Below are 22,072 nucleotides of genomic sequence, written 5' to 3' on the forward strand. Positions count from 1 at the left end.
TAGCTTACAAATAAAAAACAACCATCCCCAAAAGCAAATTACAAGTTGACTTTGTAACTCTCAGAATAGCTTTATACTGCCTTTTAACCTGTTTATGGGGGAAAGAGGGTTGGTTTGCGTTACCATCAGCCCACGTGACACTACACACTTAGAGTCTCTGCTTAGGAAAGATGACATGCTAGTGATCTGATCCCAGAGCTATCCAAAATTAACTCTGTGAACACATGTTGCAGCGTTGTGTCCCAAAGGTAGTGCTCCACAAGGGAGAAATCATGTATTGAACACGGATTAGAGTAGCAGCGGAGACAGATTAGCCAGGCTTTAAGTCAAAGTAACAGCTCAAATTCAATTCCGGCCCTTTCCTAGGCTTGGGCAGCTAACCTGAGTTCCACTACCATTCTGAGTGCAGAGACAGGCTTTAGCAGTGGCTACTACATATATCAAGACACGGAGAACTGATGGGCAGAGCTGAGCAAGGAGAGGCACATCAGCCCCTTGTGCAAATTGCTTAAATTGCAGATACAGCTATATAAAATGAAGTTATTTAAAATCAAACAGAAGAGACTTGAAAGGTTAAAAACAGTGAAATATTCCCCCCCAAAAAAAACCTTTTTAAAATGCAATTCTCTGCACACTACTAAACACCCCAGCCCTTGCAGATTCAGAAAGCCAGTTTCCTCTCAACTGTTAGTCCAGATTTTGCGTTTGCACTGCAAGCTGAAGGTCTGAAGAACCTGAGGATATAAAAGTGAGTCATTGTTTAAGAATGATTTAAAAGTCAGAAAATTGAGATCTAAGAGTGCTCAAAATACCTCAACTGATGTGTAAACACCAGAAAAAGAGAAGAAAATTCCAGAGAATTCAAAGGAACCACTTGAGAAATGCAGGTCTGGGGACTGCCAGAGTCACAGGCCAGCAACAAAGATTCTCACCATAATACAGACTTGAGAACTGCCCTCTTACTAGATGCTGCATCTTATTACTTTGTTTTAACTTCTGGGCACAGTAAAGAGCAAATATTTGCAAAAAGGGATTGGAAACAGTGATAAAAATTAGCCTCCAGAAGGTGTACAGTGATTCTTGCCAAAAGGAAGCAGAGCCTTACTGATGAGCAGTAATAAAACACTCCCCAAACCTTCAACTTTGCACCCTGGGTTTCTGCAGATGCACCAGAGCTCATACAGAAAGAGTGCAAGGACGGAGCTATTTTGATAACAAGAAAAACCCCAAACAATTTGATGAAAGCAGCAAATGTATCTAATCTCCTTTTTTATTTGTAAAGCATAAGAACCATAGCTCAAAGTCTTCATCAAATTAGAAAACAAAAGAAGAAAAATATTTGGACAAGGGACGAAATGCTCAGACTTAAGTGGTGTAAACCAAGCTGGTGAAATCAAGAATGCTGCAGTGAAATATTCACATTAGTTTTCAGATTGCGTTTCCTGCACAACATACAGCTGAAAATACAGGCAGGTACAGAGCACAACTGTTTTCAGATGGCAGAAGTTCCTGGCGAGAAGACACTAAGAACAGTGAAATATTACATAAGGTGAGAGATAAGCTCAACATCCTAGGTGTACTAACGTTTAAAGAAGGCAAAAGAGGCAGTATTTACATTTTTGTTTTTGACTGAGCCTAAGTATTTGCTCGTATTTATTAAATGTTAGTGATAATACTTAACATGGCAAACTCCTTTCCATTACTTGACATATGGGACAATCGACTAGCCAAAACAATCATCTACCCTAATTAATAGAAGCTGACAATTTACAGTGCCTTAGATAAAAGGTCATCAGATTGGCAGGCTTTACTAAATGCATATTTAGCACCTTCTCTTTTAAAACAGCCTTTCCCAAACTTTGGGGTGTATTGCCAGGCTTTACTAAATGCATATTCAACACCTTCTATTTTAAAATAGCCTTTTCCAAAATTCAGCCTTTAACCCTCCAGAACAGAGGGCAAAAGGAGTGTGGGGAAAACGGACAGGAGATACAAGCAATCCTTCCTCTCCAAAACAGCCTAGCTGTCTCCCATGGGGTAACTGAAGAGAGGAATGGGACAGGGGAGAGGTGCACGAGTGGGAGAATTCACCTAGGAGAAGAGCACAGGACAAAACAGCGAGCATAACGCCACCACACAGGAATGACAGATACTGGAGATTGGTCTGAACTGGCTTCCTTCATCTAGAAGAGATGTCTCCAAACTCTGGAGAGGTTAAGTATGAAAAGCATAGTTAGGGACCAGCTCTTGTTACTATAGGTTACACAGAGCCCTAAGGCTGAAAGCCTTCAGTAGAAAGAGCCTATTACACATACTCAGAAGGAATTAAATCAACCAGTGCAGATACGGTTATAAAGTCGCGTTGAAATACAAGTTAAGCAATTCAGAGTTCCTGCTGAAAAAGCCATCTTCAGCCTTCTTTTTCACACTTAGAATTTCAGGCAGCATCTCAAAAACAACCTAGCACACAGCACACACCCAAATGTAGCATGTTCAGGACAAGTTAAGACTGGTGCCAGCTTTACATTACATTTTTCTGGCTTGCGTGTTCAATGGCCTGTCCGCAGCTCTGTCATTTTGTAAATTCCATCCATGTCTCCTTCACTCCACTAATAAAAACCATCTCAGCTATTTACCTCCTGTCATTCATCTTCATGCTGCCCTCCATAGCACTCCCCTGCTTAGCATGCAAAGCTGCCCCACCTTCAGACTTCTTCCACTGAGCTCACCCACTCTCGGCCTCCCCTGTTAGGCCAGGTATTTCATCTAGCCGGCTTATTAGAGCATGGTAATTACCACTGTTTGTATCCTGCAAGCAGCCTCCGTTTAGACTGTGAGAGCCACGGTGCATGGGCATCACCCTGCACCCTTTATTGCTGTTCCACAAGATCAGTCTCTCTACCAGAGGTCTAATGAATCATTTCATAAAGGAACATTTTCAATAATTCAATACTGAGATTAAACACTGAACAGAGAGAAGATAAAGTTCAGAAGCAAACAAGTGGCTCTGGACATTTACCTCTGCAAAACCTAAAACAGTTCTTGGAGGAAAAAAAATGGTTAAGAGGGAGGGAGAGAGTCTGAACACCAGATTGAAAAACTGGCTAAACAGGATTCTGGTCATGGAGCTGAGAGTACAAAGAGAGGGAAGAGCCATGTTTAGCCAGCAGCAAAGCTGGATGAAAGCCAGCACAAGCTGCTGTGTTTTCTGCAAATGAATCCCAAGTGGCTGAAATGACATAGCCCCCTTTGCGTTGCCTTAACTATAACTGAACAAAGCTGTGGATCTTAGAGAAGCAGGAAGATTCCTCGGTAAGCTCTTTCTATAGTTACCATGCACAAAGCACTAAAATAAAGCTCTGGCTATTTGGATGTTCTCATTCCCCTAACTAAAAATAGCTTTCATCCTCGAGAAAGGTCACTGCTTCTGCACTGTGTCTGTGGCTGGCATGGTAATGAAAGAGACATAATTCGATTGCAGAACCCATCCATGCTATCAGGTGAACCGTATCTAAAGCCAAGATACTCTCTGGGGAAGTCTCTCTATTTCATTCACCTCTGAGGAAAAAAATAAAATAAAATAATAATAATAAAACCGGGCTGCTTCTTACTCATCAGACCTGCTCCTAGTGCTCCTTCAAAGCTGGAGCAATTTCCTTTAGTGACGCACAAAATTTCTCTGTTTTGCCTCTGTCAGCCCACCTGACTGATAACAGCTAACACCATCAGACTAGACACAAAATTATTTGCAAAGCCTCAAAGTTAAAGGCATCCGTGCAATTTAACTCAGGATAGAACTGAGTTTGGAATACCTATAAGCTGAAGTAGAACGTAAAAACCCAGAAACTTAACTTGTAGTTCATGCTTCAGCTGGATGTGCATCTATCCCCCAGTAGAAAGATAAGGTACAAGAAGATGTATCAATATTTATTGTACAGAGATGGCCCTCACATTGTGAGAATGTGTTTTTGAATGTGTGATATCAATAAACATGCCACTCAGTTACCCAGAGATAATCAACTGATGCTGATCACACACGGATACATGATTCTGCCAGACCAGCATGTTAAAGAGTGCTCATTTTGACTTCTATGCCATCTTTGTACTAACTACGGGAGGACAAATCACACTTGGCCCAGCTTAAAACTACAGCTGTCAGACAGACAGACGATATTTGATCTGGGATAAATAGACTTGCACATATATGTATAGCGTACAGTAATGTTGTAGAAATAACTTAAGTAGCAAGCACACAAAGCATTTCTTTTTCAATCCAGAAATATCATTCATATATACTCTCCCACCTTCCCATATGTGAATTATCAACTAGAACATATGTTAACTTTTCTCTTAATTGCAGGTCCCCTAACAATAAGACCACATACTTTGCACACGAACACTATGTATACCACCATTTTGCAATGAACACCACAAACACCTTGACTAAAGCCATATATATATATATAACCACCTATGATCTCCAGTCTTATTTGTGTAAACAAAAAAACAAACAACAAAAAAAAAACCCAAAACAATCACAACTATTTATTACACATTATTGTAAGTCACTACATTAGACTTTTAGACCATCTTTCTGGCCTTTGGTCATTCTTTGCTTGTAGCAGGGACAATATAACAATGATCTATCTTTTTCTCCAAGTAAGAGAAGCATAAGAGACAAATGATTTCCCAGAAAAGCCCCTCTGAAGATGCTCTACTACAAGTTCTGTTTCAACAGGCAATGATATTGCAGGTCTTCCCTCAAAGCTTGATTTTTCCAGTCCTCTACAGTTTATTGTCAGAGAATATCCAAAACCAATCGCATAGTTGCAGGTGCAGTGCCTGAAAAGAGATCTCCAGTGGTTGAACACTGAACAGGTTGCCCAGAGAGGTTGTGGAGTCTCCATCCTTAGAGATATTCAAAACCTGACTGGACACGGACCTTGACAACCTGCTCCAGCTGATTCTGCTTTGAGCAGGGGGGTTGGACTAGACCATCTCCAGAGATCCAGCCTCACCTGTTCTGCGATTCTGTGATTTCCTTAGACAGTCTGTGCTTTGCCTACTCTATAGCTACACTAAAGATCATTACGTAGATGCCACTATAATGTATACATGTGGGGTGGGGTGGGATGTGTTTGGGGAAGGATGTGTCATTCTTTTAGGGAAAGATCAACAGGTGAGATGTGGCTGAGAATGGCTGACAGAACTTTTCTGCCACCAAAACATAAACAGGACTGAAACACTACTGAAAAACAAACATCCAGCAATCTTGAAGTCTTCCTTAAGATTTAAAGGCTCTTATACCTTGACCTTATACATTATACGCATGAAAAATCTTAAGAGTAACAAATCATTGGTTTGATACACAAGGCCTGAACACACATAACATACCATGACATGTCAACTTTGGAAAATATTTCCACCTGGACTTTGTGCCTCAGACCCTACATCTATGAGGGTTTCACACTTATTTACAATCTCTCCAATGGGCAGCTTTCTCCTCCTTCACTCTTCAGACTCTGGCGATAACGTCAGCCTTATCCATGCAATGGAGGAATTTAAAGCATGTCAATACCACTGGGAGGTGCACAGACTGCATTTCAGCAGTATTTACAAGTATGATAACCCTTTATTGTGCTAGGTAACTTTTTAAACAGAGAATCCTATAGTAAGCCCTTGCCTTTGTTCATCTGTTAACTGTTATTCCACATGGCTGATAATGGATACACGGTGACCTTGTACTGAAATTGTTATATGGAAAAAAGTGTAAGCCAACAAGCTTCAGCTATTTTTTTTTTTTTTTCCTAACAACATAGGGAAAACTGCTGTATTTAGATACTATTCAGACACAAACATGAAAAAGAAATTACTGCTTGGTTTTACTTCTTTGCAGGGAAAAACTTTCCTATAGTTTTGGAACACTGAAGATGACAGGCACAGCCCAGGTCCCCTCACTAAAAACATTTAGAAAATAATATTAGCAGTTTGATTTCTCCTATTAAGATAAAAGCAATTTATTGCTCTACTGAGTACGAATGCCTGAGATTATTTAGGTATTGAAGACTAACCTGGACACAAAGACATAGATTTTACTTCCAGCATGCTACAGATAATACAACTGTGTTCAATACGACTAGTCAAGTCACCTAAACACCTTATGCCTCTCAGGGTACTATAAGCTGTATTAAATACCTGAATGAGTAATCAATTGCAAAGGCTACCATAAATGTACCTAAGGTAGCCAGCCAGATGGGTTTTCCTACTATCCAAATCTAGTCACAGTTTCAGTCCAACTTTGGAATTTGCAAGTTTAAGAGCAGGTTTGGTCTCATCAGTCTCAAGGAGCTGCAAAATGCAGCACTGAGTTTGAACACACTGTGAACTCTTCCCTCCTTAGGAATATTATAATCACTTCTTACTACTTATGAATCTTCTTGTCTTTTTGTATTCACTCCTGAATATAGTTTTAAAAAGTTTTTGAAGATATCCACTTCTGTCTGTCTCTTTGGTGTTGGAAAGTTGAAGTTTTCGGAAGAACCCTGTTTTTCTCCTCATTGTCATCACACAGGTCACCATGCAGTACTCAAGTCAGGGAGGCACTGTCATTGTAAGAGGCACATGCAAGCTGTGTAAGAGTTCAAGGGGAAAAAAAGGAAGGTATTTGCCCAGATTCAAGTTTGTCAGATCCTTCCCTTCAACAAAAAAAAAAAAAAAAGAGTTCTTTAAAATCCATATTCCTTCACAGTTATGTTGTGGGGCTGGAAACTGAGCTTAGATGAAGCTAACCTACAGTTAACTTTCTGCATAAAAATAGGTTTGTTCAGCGTGGTTCAGCAAAAGGTAGAAAATAAGATACAAAAATGCAAGAGTTGTCATGCGTTGTCTGTCTGTCCAGTGACAATTTATAGAAGGTAGAAGACAGACTGTGTGACTCAAGACTGTGATAAACTCCTGTCTTAAACATGAAGCTTCTACATTATTTCTTTGGTTCATTTTATTTGGGTCTGGGCCTTTGTGCTACAAAGCAAACAGTAGTTAAACTATGTAAGTTTTAATTCTTCCTAGAGAAGAAATGTAAAAATCAACTGTCTACCAAGACAAAGATCTGTCTAAGCCAGGCCACCTGAGCATTTTATGATCATTTTTGATTAATTATTTCTTAGATGGAAGTTTGCAACACCAGATTATTTGCATGCTTCCACCTATGGTATCTACAGCATCTAATTCAGGTAATGCCTTAAGCGCAAAAGGCAAGACCATGGTTCAGGCCATCTAAATGTCATGGCAATCAGGTCACAGCTTTTATCTTCAAAAGCACAATCTGTTTTAATAAGAGAGTGTTGAAATATTGAGGACTCCACAAATAAGCTAGCTGAAGTTAGTCTTGTATAAGATAAAACACCCCATTCCAGCAGCATAAGAATTTCAGAGTTTCTGGACTATCTTTACTACTACATTATGTGACAGGAAACTGCTAAATAAGGACATTTACTGAGAAAACATTAGTTTCCACCTTTAAATTAACCCATATGAAAGAGGTCACTGGATATCCAAAAAAAAAAAAAAAAAAGCAAAAAAGATGCAGATCTTGCAGAATAGCTTAAAATTTGTTAGTGCAGATTATTCACAAGTCTGTCTTTAAACAACAGATAACTCTTTCAGGAAACTTTAAATATTAGTAATGCGAAAATCCGTCCTCTTGCCAACCTTTTACCCACATTTCAAGCAGGATTACAATGGTGCCTCACACTCCTCATCGGCTGCTCACTGTCAGCTTGACTCACAGAGCAAGTCAGTGCAGACTGAAAGACAAGGTTGAACGTACTTTCCAAATTCAAGGTTTTAATTAATATGTAGCGACTGCAATATTTCCTAAAGTCTTGATATAAGTACAAGCTCTCTCACAGTGCTCTATACCTCCCCCACTCCCTCTTACCTCTCTTTCAAGGACAAACTTTCATTAGCAATGTGATCTTTAGCCCTGGCTCTATTGACTGCAATGCACGGTACCGCACTGTTTACTCAATGCTACCTCATTGTTTGTAGTGCAAGCGTAACCAGTTGGAGGAGAATAGCTAATACCTGCAAAATTTAAGCTTTTTTTGTTTGGTTGTTTTTCAGTTTTTATAGTAATTTCCAAGAAAAGAAAAAAAGGAGACATAAAAAGAAGGCATACCTATCAGCCACACTTCACTTTCCTTCAAGACTCTCTCATAGTCCTTCCTCTGCTTTAACCTTATACAGTAAGAATATTGAGAGCACAGACCGTCTTGAATAACAGCCTTGGGATCCATGAAGCATCTTTACTTCTATAAAAATTCATGTGTTCCTTGCTTAAACCCTTACAAGTATCACCAAAAAATCAAACTTTTATAAACTGGTTCCCATTCAGGGGAGCTTACCCTTTCTTGTTCAACATGCTTTTAAAAAAAACAAAAAGAAGAGCTGGTAGTGGCCTTGCCTTTAGTCTGAAGTTCTCAAGTCACAGATTAAGGCAGCAACCCCACACATCAGAGATTAAGTTTGAGAAAAGGAAAAATGAGGATGAGCAAAATGTTCTCCTGTAAGACTTTAGCAGTCCATTAACTGAGTGAGATCAGAATTTACATTTGGCCTTCCAAAGGATCCAGACCTGCTTAATACAAGACATTAATGGTGACATTATTTAGACGTTGCTTACTGTTACAGAGCTCCTCTCCCCCAGCTGGTTTGTTTCCAAAGTGGCCAAAGTGAGTTTATTATGATTGAGAAGTCTTGTTATGAATTGCCTAGAATATGAAGCAAGTCACACACCTTTTTTTTCCCCCAGTTGCATATTACAGCTCCACTTTACTTTTAGCACAATTCACTGCAACAGAATTGCTTATCAGGATCCTGATTCTGCCTTCACTTGTGTAAGCCTATTTAATTTCACACGTTGCAAACATCTCCACAACTGATTACAATGTTAAAGCACATGCTCAAATTCCTCTAGAATTAGAACCAGAGAATGGAAACACCATGGATTAGCTTTGGGCCCAGCTCAGGAAGAACAGTAACACAGACAGCTCAGAGACTACCCTAGAGCTCCAGTGATGGAACCTTTTTCTTTAAGCTAGCAGGTGTCCAGAATCATCACAGGAGCCAAGTTAATACTAAAGAGAATAAGACCATTTCTTAATCTTATATTAAGTTTCTTTCAAATTCTTCAGTGCTAACACAACATCCCTTTCTCACTTTTTAAACCATGAAGTTTAGGAGAAGTTGTGGGTTGTTTTTTTTTCTTTTCAGAAGTTATTAAGTGCTCAAATACAGAGCATTCAAATTTCAGTTCCAAATATTTTGTGTAATATTTATTTTATAATCCTCATCTCCCTTCACAGCATGTGTTTTCAATGGTTGAGGGACAGATTAGTAAAGCAGCTGTTTATAAATAAAGCAAGAACAGAGGCTATCCTGTAAAAGCATACTGGAGCAAGCTGCAAACATCAACACAGATTTGTTGCAGCAAAGAGCCAGAAGAGGGTTTCTAAAGGAAGCACGATTTCTGAACCAGTATCTTCTGAGGATAGATACCTGAACTTGCCTTTCAAAGTACTGATATTTTCCCCCTTTCTTGAAGTGAGGTTGTAGCTAAGAGAAATCAGTGATGAAGGAAGTTAACAACAGGATGGCTCTGCAGTTTTTATGCAAAGCAACAGCCATTATGAAGGGAAAACTTTTCCAGAGCAGATAGAGGGAAAAGAAATATTATTTACAACGGGGCAGGGGGCAGGGGGACAATTGCCAAGGTTTATATTGGGATTTTTCTGTATCAATGTTGTAATGTGATAGGGAACTTTAAAGAGAGGAAAGCAGTCTAGTTGAGAACAACACAACTAATGTATCTGCAGGCCTTCAAGTGATCATTCCCAAATTCTTCCAGTGATCTGTAATACCGACAGAAAGCTTTCATTATTCTGTTGAATTAAAAATTCATGCAAATAGGTCCTTCACATACTACTTCCAGAGAACAAAAGTACATGGTGTTAACTTTTTTCTTCTCCTTTGGGGTTGCCAAAATGGCTCTAGACTTGCTCATTATAATCAGCATTTCAAGATGCAATTTAAGATAGCATGTTAGCTTCAGAGATCCTCAACCATTTAGATTCCATGACACTTTACTAATAAATCTCAAGATCTTTTAAATTCCATTTTCATAGTTATGATCTGCTTGCCTGTATGTTGTGACAATTTCATTTATATACAGTATTTCCATATCAGCTTCCTGCTTTTCATCTCCAGAATGACTGAAAAACAGATAGAGGAAACACTCAAGTTTATAAACTCTGGATGGTAAGAGTTTGCCAAGGAGATGCCAAAGATATGAAAGTGGTTACATGTGGGGAAGAGAGAGAATTAGTATTTACATTCCTAATTGAGAGGCATACAAGCTCCCATTTTAAGAAGCATAAAATGAAACAGGGCTGACATTATGAAAGTAGTTACTCAAAAAATAAAATAAAATAAAAATACTCCAGTCAGTGTTTTTATAGTTTGGGCTACAACACTGTTTTGCTAATAACATCAACTCCCGTCAGAATCTATCCTCAAACCTAACTGTTCGGCAAAGTGCTACAATGTGTTGACAAAGATAATGTGTTGCCTTTGTCTGGCATTCCTTGACCAACCAAGACCTTCTCCATATAATTTTTTTATTTATTAATAAAAGTTCTAAGCAAAGCAATACACTGATGCAAGAACTGCAGCCCTTTAAAAAGCTGTGACATGAATCAGACCAAGCACTAACAGAGGAAGAGTGAAAAAGGGAAACAGCGGAGGTTTACAGACAACACAGAATATCCACAGTAAGTTTTCCAAGCTGTTTCCCTGTTCACATGTAAAAACTGGGAAAACTGTATGTATTTTTATTATTACAATGGTAGAATCCAGAACCTTTATTCCTGGTTTATTATCCCTCAGTCACTTGTAAAAACCCTAACAACAGTACACTAACTCATTTCCAGGGCATTTTCCAGTAGCTACCTACAGCAAGTTAATGGAAAGAAGTCAAAGTCTTTCAGGGTCACATATTCACCACCAGCAGTCTCTGTATTAAAAGACATCAACCCTGTGCTTTACAACATTTTCCAGTGATATTAAAAAAGGAAAAAAAAAAAAAAAAAAAGCTGGAAGTACAGATTGAAGAGAAACTCAAATATTCAAATGTAATATTACCGCTGTGAGAACACTGAGATGTGTTAGTGACACAGTTTCCAAAACCTGGACAACATCACCCTGTGTGAAGACAGCTACTTCAAGTGATTCTCAACAGGTCAGAGTAAAGTTTATTTTTCCATATATGCTAATCCCCTCCGACTTGGTAAAAGACTTAACATTACTGTTCAGCTTCACTGGAACAGACAATATCATCCAATATCATAAAGCCTACTCATGTTCATCCTCAAACCACCAGGCCCAGTTATTCACTTCTAATGAATATTGGTATTTCCCCAGTTTTAAGAGGGGATGAAGCCCAGCTAGCCAAGACAACTGCATTCTTATGTTTGCAAAGAAAGCAACATGCAGCTTTAGACAAATCCCTTTATCTAATTCCCTGCTCATTCAGGTGAAATGCACCTAAATACAGGAACAAAGCAAGTTCTAAGGAAAACACTGAAAGAATTCAGATGAAAGTGTTGCAGCTTTTTGACAAATGAAGGTTATTGCTTTTCCACAAAAACCTAACAGAACATAAATGCTGTCAGTAACAAATGCATTCATCTGTTTTTTGTTTTTTTTTTTGTTTTTTTTTTTTTAAGGAATTGTTTCAGGTATTAACTCTTCTCTGTTTTCTAGAGAATGGCAAATATTTGTGGTTTTTTTAATCATAACCCAGGGGGAGCTGGGTAGTACAGAGAATCTGTAATGGAAAACAACCTTTACCTACAACATCAATAACAGAATTAGGCCTAGAGTTCTGAAACAGAAACATTAACCATCCATTTTCATTACCAAACACAGAGAACTCCAGAACACAACAACCTGCAGCTACAGGAAGCATTACCGCATCCTTACTTCCCCACAGTGAAGACCGCTGGTATTCCAATATTAGGTACCGGACGTAATTTAACCAAGGCTCATCTAAGTTTATCAATGGGAATAGGAAGCTATTAGAGGCTAACAGAGAGCAAGAGCTCTGCATAAGACTACACACAGCAATTTCAACCCTCCTGTAAGAATAGTTCAGCTGTCTAGGAAAATATCACTCACCGACACTGACACCCTGAAGGCCACCTTGTGGCTGCCGGGGATCCTCATCAGTTACTGCTGACGCCAAACTAAGGCCACAGTTTCACAGTACAAACTGGCCGCCAACCTGCCTTAAAACATTTCTGTCCTTTCACCCCCGTTGCTTGTTCACACCTCTGCGCTATGACAGCCCTCTGCAGACCAATCTATCTGCCACACTGTACATCAGACAGAAGTGCTCCAAACCAGAGCTACTTTAACGCAAATCAGTGCCCTGCTCTAGGTCAACGTGCAGCCCCAGAAACCTTTGCATTCGCAAAACGCAGGTGGGGGTGGCCTGTGGAGCAGCAGCACTACGGTTTTTGTGCAATTGCAGCTTGAGAGCATGATGTGGGGGCAGAAATGCCTTAAGCTGGTATTGTCATCAAACATGTTGGATCATGAAAATACAACCAAAGGGTGTAGTTTCATGGGACGTGGGTTTGGACAGCAAAGCAGCTTAGAAGTTCCCACCCCACCTGCTCATCTCAGTGATGCTGTTCCCTGCATAGCTTCACAAAGAGTTTTACTGACACAACAAAAAGGGTGGCAAAGCATGGTGCAGGGGTGAGAAAGAAGCTAGCTTCACTGCTGAAGCCAAATCTTGTGAAACTGCACCCTAATGACTTGCTGTGGAGAGAACAGCCTGCCCAGTAACACTTGCCAACAGCTTGCCAAACAACCGCTCCAAAACTTCAGGCTACAGATTCAGCAAGTATTCCAACACACAGGCTCTGTTGGCAGTTACACTGGGGCGATGCTGCCACCAAATAATCTGAAATTGGGAGACCAACCATAAGTCTCACTTAAAACGAACAAGCAAGCAAGCAAATAAATAAATAAAATTAAAACAAACAAACAGATTTTCCAGGTTGTAATCAGTCTCAAGAAATGGCTTCAAGCACAGAAGCCACTCAAGATATCTACATGCTTCTTATTCTCTTGAGTTAGCTAAACTTCAGGCAAGGTGGCCACATAGTAAAATAACAGTATTAAGCCTCTACTTACAGCGTTTAAAAAAAAAAAAAAAAAGTAGAAAAAACTGTTAGAAAACAGCCCAGCATTATCACTAAATAAGAATTTAAATATCTTTTTTGTTATCATACATTTTGGGATTTATATTTATTTGCCTTCTGATTAGCAGCTCTACAAGACAAAAATCAGTCTGCAATTTCAGATTTTTTTCTGCAGTCTGAAGGTTCAGAGATGCATTGAAAAGAGTTAGCCCAAATCCAAAAATGAAGGTGTGACAGTTGGCAAGCAAGCCAAGAAAATCTTCTGCTAGCACTTTGAAGAGGAGGCTGCAGAACGAGTTTCTCTTAAAAAAAAAAAAAAAAAAAAAAAAAAAAAAAAAAAATTGTAACCGGTTTATCAGGTTAGAGGAATTCACTGGTTCTTCCTTCTCTCTCCCTCCTGCCCCCCTTTTATCCAAATGCTCAACTAACCAGCTTGTTTCCTGCTGAATTTGTTGATATGCGAGAAAATAAATTGCTCCCGTGACTCAACAGGATGATCAATAAGCATTCAAACATGTTTTAGAAAAATGGCAATTTGCTATCATGATCACCTGATGAAAGGGCCACCCGGCGACCCCCCGTATTACTCCCATTTGCACATAATTTAGCTGAGTGGAAAAAAAAAAAGCCCAGCTTGGTCTTTATATGTTAAAAATATGAATCAAATTTATCCCTGATGCACTGGATTCAAGGTACAATGTGATGAAAGATCAGCAAGAGTAGGAGAGTCTACTGAGCAAGTTAAGACTTAAATAGATGTCACTCCATAGCTGAAATTTGGATGTTTTGAACAGGTCAGAAAGATGCCCAGCTCCCATGAGAACCTCTCTCTATGTTTATTGTTCAAAGAAAGATGCTAATTACAGCTAAATACTACAGACAGCTCTCCAAAATTATTAGCTCTTCTTAGACTGTATCCTTTGTCAGGGAGACATGCAAATATTGCCTTGCATAAGGGAAGTCATATGTTTTAAGGCAAACCATGCTGATTCAGCCACGTTTTAGGTATGGTGTGGGAAAGATTAATAAATCCACAACGCTTTCAACTCAGTATTCAGTTTTTAACCGAGAACCCCTTTGGCTAGAATCAGAGCAGCAGATGAAGATGTCAGCTTTTGATGACAGAGTAATGGGGATGACAGAATGGCAAAGTACATTTGGTTTTGCTCTTTTAAAGCAAGTTTCCGTTCCTGACAGGTTCCAGAGAACAATTTGAAAACCTTTTTTCCCCCTTAAAAATCTTGGAAACTGGGAAACTATAAGGCTCCAACAGTTACTTAGGAAAATCTAAACAACATACTAACTAAGCCAGTCCCATGATTTGGGGGTCCGACCAACGAAACCTAGTCAGAATTTCCTAGCAATGCAGGACGGCACAGAGGACACTATTCCCTCGGTGAAGTACGGCAGGCAGCCGTGTTCAGAGGCTTACGTCACAGGGTCAGGACGGCTCTAAGCACACACTTGAAGTAAAGATCTCCTACTTACTTTGTTAAATAATAATAATAAAAAAAGTTAAGCCTCACATTTTTCTCCTCAATATCACTTTGCAGCTACAACAAATCTCACTTTTCAGTTCACCATTAATGTTCCAACACCACAGACAAGTTTTGTTATCTCTGCCATTCTGAACTAAATACATGAAGCAGACTGCTTCCAAGGACACAAGAGTTACCACTTCAGGTGACTATTTCCCCAATATCTGCATATAGACAGGATCTCCTCCCCCCAAAACACAGCTATCAAGACACCGCACATCATCGCAGAAAATATAGCTGTACTAGCATCTGTAGAATCAAATCCTTGTCACTCTGGACAAGTAAAGTATTTAAAATTCCACAGCAAATGTATAGAACATACCCTGCAACAAACAGTTTGGTTATTTGGGGGCACTGTGCATCAGAAGCTTACTTTGCAACATTATACATCAAAGATATCCTGGAAAAAATTTTTTAGAATATTTCCTAAGACAAAGTTAAGTAGCAAGCGTGTATAAGATGTAACACTGTGAGATCATGACATACAATTGAAATTATGTATCATCTACTGAAGTGCTTTGTTAGAAGCAGAGTGAAAGACTTAATCACTGATGCTTTTGGCGGACTCTATCATTGTTGGAAAGTGAACTAAATAATACAAGGAGATCTTCTGTGGTCAGTGGAATAACTCCAGGCCTGCAGTAGTTGAACTATTATTTTCCAGTTATGAAGCAAAAATAAGAGTTGCACAATATAATAATGGATTTACGCTTGGAAAGTCTCACTTCCTTCTGCATGTAGAGACTGGGAACCCAAGGCAAAAGCCAGAACTAGGCACCGAAACTTTCATTTACATGATTGAGATGTGTGCTAAAGCGAGCAATTTTCAGCTGCATCATCAGATTCTCTACCACAATCCAAGCAGGGTGTGGAAAGCTAATTTCACATACTCTGCAATATTATCTCAAATCAAGGTACAAGTCTACTTCCTTTTCCTCCTCCTTTTCAAATAACTATTTTACCCACCTGTGCTTTTGCTAACCAAAACATATAAAACAATCTAAACTGGGGGGGGGGGGGGGGGGACATCTGTATGCGTTGACTGATACCTGACTCATTCTTAAAATACACAATGCAATTAAAACATTCAGTGGACTTATCTTGAAAAATTCAGAAAAGGATGTACTGTTAAAGTATATGGAATTCTATTTCTTGCCATCATTGCAAGTGGGAGGACGAATGAATTCTCCCCAAACTCCCATGGAAGGAGCCAGGGAGTATGGAGGGGAAGAAAGCCCAGCTTAGGCAAACAGTGCTCCAGAAGACCTAGACAGAACTGGCCATATCACAACTAGCATCCGACAATTAACAGCAAAATCATTCTTTAGTTGCATGGATATACCAAACAGAAAGCAAAAAAAATAAAAATAAATGTTGTTTTTCAAGAGTCTTTACCACACCTACACACAAAGGTAGTATGTCCCTTTATTTGCTGAAGCAGACCCACCTACAGTGCAATTTACGGCAATAAGATACAATCTCTCATAAAGTATTGAGTATAATTAAAGTGTGTCTGTTGTAAACAGAGTGTACTAGGCTAAGCTGTTCCAGATGTCTTTAGTGCAAGATCTGGGACAAGATCAAACCTGCAGCTGCACATTTTCTCAGGGGTTATTTTGAAGCTATACAAATCACCTCTTAGTCTTAGACTCTAGCAAAGCTCGTGCAAGTAGAACAAATGACATTTGCGGCTAATGTTGACAAAACTTAAGACACGTCAAAGTAATACATTTGTATTTTTAAAGATATGCACTCCAGATTGAAATGTTAACCATTCAGTATCGAAGAGGGTTAGTACCTAGTCTGCCAAGTTATCTCTGTGTCACCAGAAGTTACAGCAACATGAACCTGTTCTACTGCCTAAGCAAGTTTCTTGCTGAAACACACCTACGAATGATTCAGACAAGGTGTGGAAAGCCAGTTTTATATGTTCCACAAAAATGCGCTATTGTATTTTTCCATTCAAGCACATTTTGTATATATAAAAGACAATGAAAGAAAGCAAGAGCTTCAGGAGCTGCATACGTATATTGTACCCTTATTAAAAATTTTTCAGTAACTTATACCTCTTGAACTGCCAGAATCATACAAGTTTACAGATTGTTTCTACAATTTCCGTATTTTACTCTCTTTCACTCATTTAATAACACACTAATACCAGATAGTATAACAATCAACCATTTTACTATCCACTAAAATAAACAAATTAAGCTCATCTGGAAAACAGAGTTTATTTTTTTAAACACACGTTACAGGAGTGAACCTGTAGATTAAAAATACTGCTTTAATTTTTAAAGTTTGATTAGCACTGCTAAATTCAGTTGTGCTATTACAGAAGTATATTTTTTAAGGCTCAAGAAAGAGAAATTTGGAATAAAAGTAGACCTATCAAAATAATCAGAAGGCAGAGCTTTCAAGAACTAGAGCATCAGCTCAAATACTTTTGCATTGTATGCGGTTGTTTCAGAATTCCAGGGTTCCCGTTTCAAACGGCTCAGGTCTCTCTTTTGGAACGATTTTAGCATAAATACATCCGAATTCAAAAATTTGCTAGTGATTCAAAGGCAAAATTAAGTCTATTTCTTTTACCAATTCCTGCTCCCAGACTTCACCCTGGATAGCCCCTGCTCTGAAGAGCAGCACCTCACCTGTTGAAGAACCCGGTCCAGAGGCTCAGCTTTGCCCAGTCCCTCTGGTGTTAAACCACTCACTTCTCGACATTGGTCACTTAACTCCAAATTGTCTGCTTTCACCAGGGATTTGTGTAGTGTCCCTACCTGAAAACATTTAAGAAGTGATGGACAAAAGTGAGGAACAATCGAACTGGCTCTTTTTTAAGCAGTTTAAGTTCAGCCGGCAGGAGAACCCGAAAAGCGCAGTATCACCCCCGCGACAAGGCTCACGAGGAGAAAGCGCAGTTGTGGATTTCACAAATCGAAACGTTGCACCCACTTTCCATCCCTCCCACCCAGGAGGGCCAAGGTCTCCGCTCAGAGCAACCGGAGCTGGCTCTTATATAATGCTTTTTGCAGTTAGCACTGCTTTTTTTTGCTGGAGTTGATAATTGTGGAGGGAAGACAGCATAACGTTAAAACCATTTTGTGAAGCTAAGTCACAAATTTGATAGTAGTGTTTGTTTCAAAGTCTTCCATCTCTAGGGGGTTCTTGGTCATGATAGGCCTTTTTGAAAAACTGTTTTAAAGCATGTTCTCAGATTAGCCTAAAACCAAAAAAATTTTAAGACTTTTTTAAAGGAAATCCAAACATTGGTTAAAGAAAAAGTAAACCCAACTCCAGCAGCAGGCCGCAAAGGGTGCGGTATTTACCCTGAGATGGCTCCCACGAAAGCATGCACGTTTGGAGCCTACTGCGGGCAGGTTTTTGTTTGAAAGCTTCAGAAGTCCGGAGACATCTTAGAATTTGAAGCTACAGATGTTTTAAGCGGGGGGGGGTGGGGGGGGAGGTGCAAGGAAGCGGCCTAACTTTCTTTACAAAGTTCCTTCTTCCTTTGAAAGGGAACAAAAAACGCCCGTAAGGGACCACCGCGATGCGCGAGTGCCCCGGGCGCGGGGCCCCGCTCGCTGCCCGCCTCCCCGCGGGGCGCTCGGGGCACGAAGGGGCGGCGGCGGCGGCGAGCTGCCCCGCGCCCCCGGCCGCCCTGGGCGCGGGTCTCGAAGCCATCATACCTTCTTGCTGGGTAGATCCACAACTTGCCACACCAAGAGAATTAGTTCCCTCTCATCCGAACCCAGTTTAGCCCCATATGCACCAGCTGTTGCCCCAAACAACACCACCAAAGAGTCACTGTGCGAAGCCGTCATGACCACAGGGGGAAACAACTACAATCAAAAGCAGAGGTCAAAAAAAGAGAGAAAAAAAAAGAAAAAAGAAAGACACACAAACGAACAAAAAAAAGAACAAAAAAATCCCACAAAGCTTCGCCCCCTACCTCCAAGTGATCAAAGGGGAAAGGGTGAGAACGAGGAGTTCACGATATCAAGAGGAGAGAAAGAGCTACTTCGGAGGTAGGGTGTTTGAGAACAAAAAAACAACAAAACAACCAAAAAAACAAAACAAGGAGAAAACTCGCATCGCTACCTGTTCCCGGTGATCTCCTCCTTCCCGGGGCTGATTGGGAGCGAAATTAGCAAGCTGTGGGTTTCTTTCCCTCTGACATCATGGCAGAAGCCCAGCCTGGGCTTGGGCTTGGGCTTGGGCTTTTTTTTTTTTTCCTCTCTCTCTCTCTTTTTTTTTCTTCCTCCCTTCCCCTTCCCCTCTCCTGAGTTACCTGCCCTTGGTGCAGCTCATGTGACTCTAGTCAATCTCCCAAAGGGACAAGGCCATTGGGCCTCCGCAAAAGGTGTAGGAGGGACAGAGGGAGAATCAACGCCTGGCTGATCTGGCCTGATTGGTTTTTGAGAGGGATCAGAGGAAAACTCCCTTTCTCTCTCTTTAATTCTGCCTTGCAGGAAGTGTCTCTACCTGCTTTCAGTTTTGCGGGATCGAGGGCCGGCGCAGGGCGCGGGCAATGCGCTCCCGCCGCGCCGTGGCTCCGCTCCGCTCGGCGCCGCGCACGGCGGATTTTAGGGTTCACCTGCGCCTCTGCCCACTCACTGAGTCTCGCTTTGGGGAAATCTGTAGGGTATATACGTACAGCTACTAAAACACGATATATGACTTAGCTTTGAAATCCACAAAAGTCCTTACCTGCTTCTGGTCAACTGCCTTTGTGTACGTTACTGTTTATGTGTTGTGCTATCACTGCTGGTATATATGTCTAATAAAAGGTGTACTATTATACAGAAAGTTTTTTTAAGGGATTGACATAACAGACAGAAACTACTTTGTACTTTAGGCCCTAATCTGCACAGGGTTTGGCAAAGGTAAATCCTAGCGCAGTCATTTTTGTTTTGGAGAAAGAGTGCACCTAGGTTGCTTTGCAAAACAGGGATCTAAAGTCCTTAATTTTCTGTTCCAAAAAGGACTATTTCCGGGGTATTACCTGCAGTCCAAGATTGGCAGTTTTCTTCATTTCTGTAGGTGTATCTACACCTCCTTCCTTTTGTGTTTCCCAACATATCTGTATCTGTGAGACTCACCAATGGGAAAACACCACCTGCTTTAGCTATTACATTAGCTATTACATTAGCATTTCTGCTGGACGGCAGCAGTTGCGAAATTCATAACATTAGGGGCTCAGGAAATTTTTGCAAACGTCAACCCCAAATGTATTTCAAAGCAGAAATAACAAACAAACAAAAAAACCCCAAACTTTTGACCATGTTATTAATTTTCCTGTTGCCACCACTGATGAATTACTAATGATTTGTAACTGGCAAACACTGCAGTTTAGTCCAGTCACAGTGATAATTTCTTTGCTTAATTAGACCTTCAATTTGTACTTCAATATTAGTGTTGGATTGAAACATAGTTTTCACTGAATGAAAAATAGTGCAGCTATTTAGCTACTGATCTCTGTCATGGGAAAATGCAGAGCTGGACATTTAACTATGAATATCTGATGGGTTTAAACATTAACATCACATTTTCTCTTCTTCTTTTAACATGCTAACTTTATAATTGGTTAATTTTTATGCTGTTTTGAAAGTCTTATGAAGCAGCTGTTATTATGGACCTGGTTCTGCAAACACTTATTCACATATTTAACACCACTGCCAAGACTATTTCTGTTTATTTCAATGAAAATAAACTACATTTCAAGGATGGTATTTCATGTGACGTATCTTAGAATTCATATATTGCAAGTATTTACCTGCCAGAAACCATATAGAGGAACTTCACAATACACAGGTGAACCTCTCTGAACGTTACAAGATAATAGTTAAATGCCTCTCAGCTGTTGGCTCTGCTGCCCACATGTGCTGCTGCTTGAGTATCAGTCCTTAAGATACATCACTGTTGTAGCAACAGAAAGTTCCCAAACATTCAGAGATGAAAATTTGAATCTACAATATATGTATATTCACATATTAAAAATGTTACCAAGAGCATATTTTTTAGCATTGCTGAATTTACACAATAGCTGTATTTTCCTCCGTCCATACGTGGCTAGAATTCCTTGGTACAATAAAACCCCATTCATGTTCCTGCTAGTTGAATGTGGCATTAGTGAAAAATAGCCTGTTGATTGTGTATAGAGTGATTCTTATCCCTTAAGTCCACAATAAAAAATACATTGACTGTAAATGTGAGGACAACCGTTCCTCCTATCCCAAACTATTCCTCCCCTCTCAAATGTTCATGTATCACAGGGGTAATTGGGAGGTGTCTGTACACATGAACATAAACAGGAATTCTACCTGTTACTACAAGTACCAGGCTGTTACATGTTAGCTACCTACATGATTGTGCCATTTCATAGCCCTAATACTTAACTACTTCCTACAAAATGGGATAATTAGCAGATTTGTATAGCAGATCATACACAAAATACACCCTTGGCCAGTTTCACACATATGCTGACAGGCCTCAGTGGACTGGCACAGAAAATGCCAATACCTGTGCAACCGTCTTTTGGGATCTAATGTTAAAGGAAGAAGTTAAAAGGTTCAGTTACGGCAACATGGCAAGTTAAAGAAGTCCTATTCATATCAGTGCTAAAGATCCTTGAAAACTTATTTGAAACTTATGCCTGGTATCAACGGCTAGTAAGCCTAAAAGCTTGTATGCTTTCCCCAAATATATTAGCTCATCTAATAAAATATAGTATCTCTTCCTACTAAACTCATCTGGTTTATACCTTAGACTACCTTGGCTGGTATATTTCTACTATTACCAACTTATCTAAATTATTCCAGATAAATTGACCTCAAACATATTTTAAAATGTTTTAAAAAAGCATTTAAAAAAACACAGATCTTCCTGGGATTTCAGACATTTTAAAGTATCAGATTATGCAATTGTCTTCTCCTTCCCCTTTCACCCACAACCTCCACCTTTCTGCATGCAACTCTTAATTATACCAGTCTCTGCAATGTTATTGACTTAAAAAATGCACAGGAATGATATAACGTGTCTTCAGAGAACAGCAACAGGATCCATTTCCTGAAACAACATGTGGGATAAGCCCTTGTGCACTAAGCATTAGCAAAGTTAATTTGTAACCAAGATCTTGCCGAAATAAAGAGTTATGGCTCACCTTTAGCTTTAATCCTGGCAGTCATATCTATAAAAGTTCTTTTTTGTAGGCTCCATACAAGGATAACGTCTCATAAATTTAACTGGCTGGAGAAAAAGAAGCTTAAA

General features: G+C 39.8%; 1 protein-coding gene across 7 annotated transcripts in view; it reads right to left on the reverse strand.

Moving 5' to 3' along the window:
* ESRP2 (epithelial splicing regulatory protein 2) overlaps window positions 1–22,072 on the reverse strand; it is a 60,554-nt gene that overhangs the window by 28,139 nt on the left and 10,343 nt on the right. For 4 of the 7 annotated variants that reach the window (XM_067302624.1, XM_013941042.2, XM_067302626.1 and 1 more), the window contains exons 2-3: window positions 18,493–18,645; window positions 17,455–17,583 (exon numbers count right to left, since the gene is read on the reverse strand). In XM_067302624.1, coding sequence (XP_067158725.1) covers window positions 17,455–17,583; window positions 18,493–18,645 — 282 coding nt within the window. Of the gene's footprint in view, window positions 1–17,454; window positions 17,584–18,492; window positions 18,885–18,904; window positions 19,025–21,965; window positions 22,024–22,072 lie in introns of those variants that run through there. The other 3 variants (XM_013941044.2, XM_013941043.2, XM_067302625.1) reach the window with 3 other exon arrangements.

The sequence above is a fragment of the Apteryx mantelli genome, chromosome 10 (assembly GCF_036417845.1).
Source record: "Apteryx mantelli isolate bAptMan1 chromosome 10, bAptMan1.hap1, whole genome shotgun sequence".
Lineage (NCBI taxonomy): Eukaryota > Metazoa > Chordata > Aves > Apterygiformes > Apterygidae > Apteryx > Apteryx mantelli.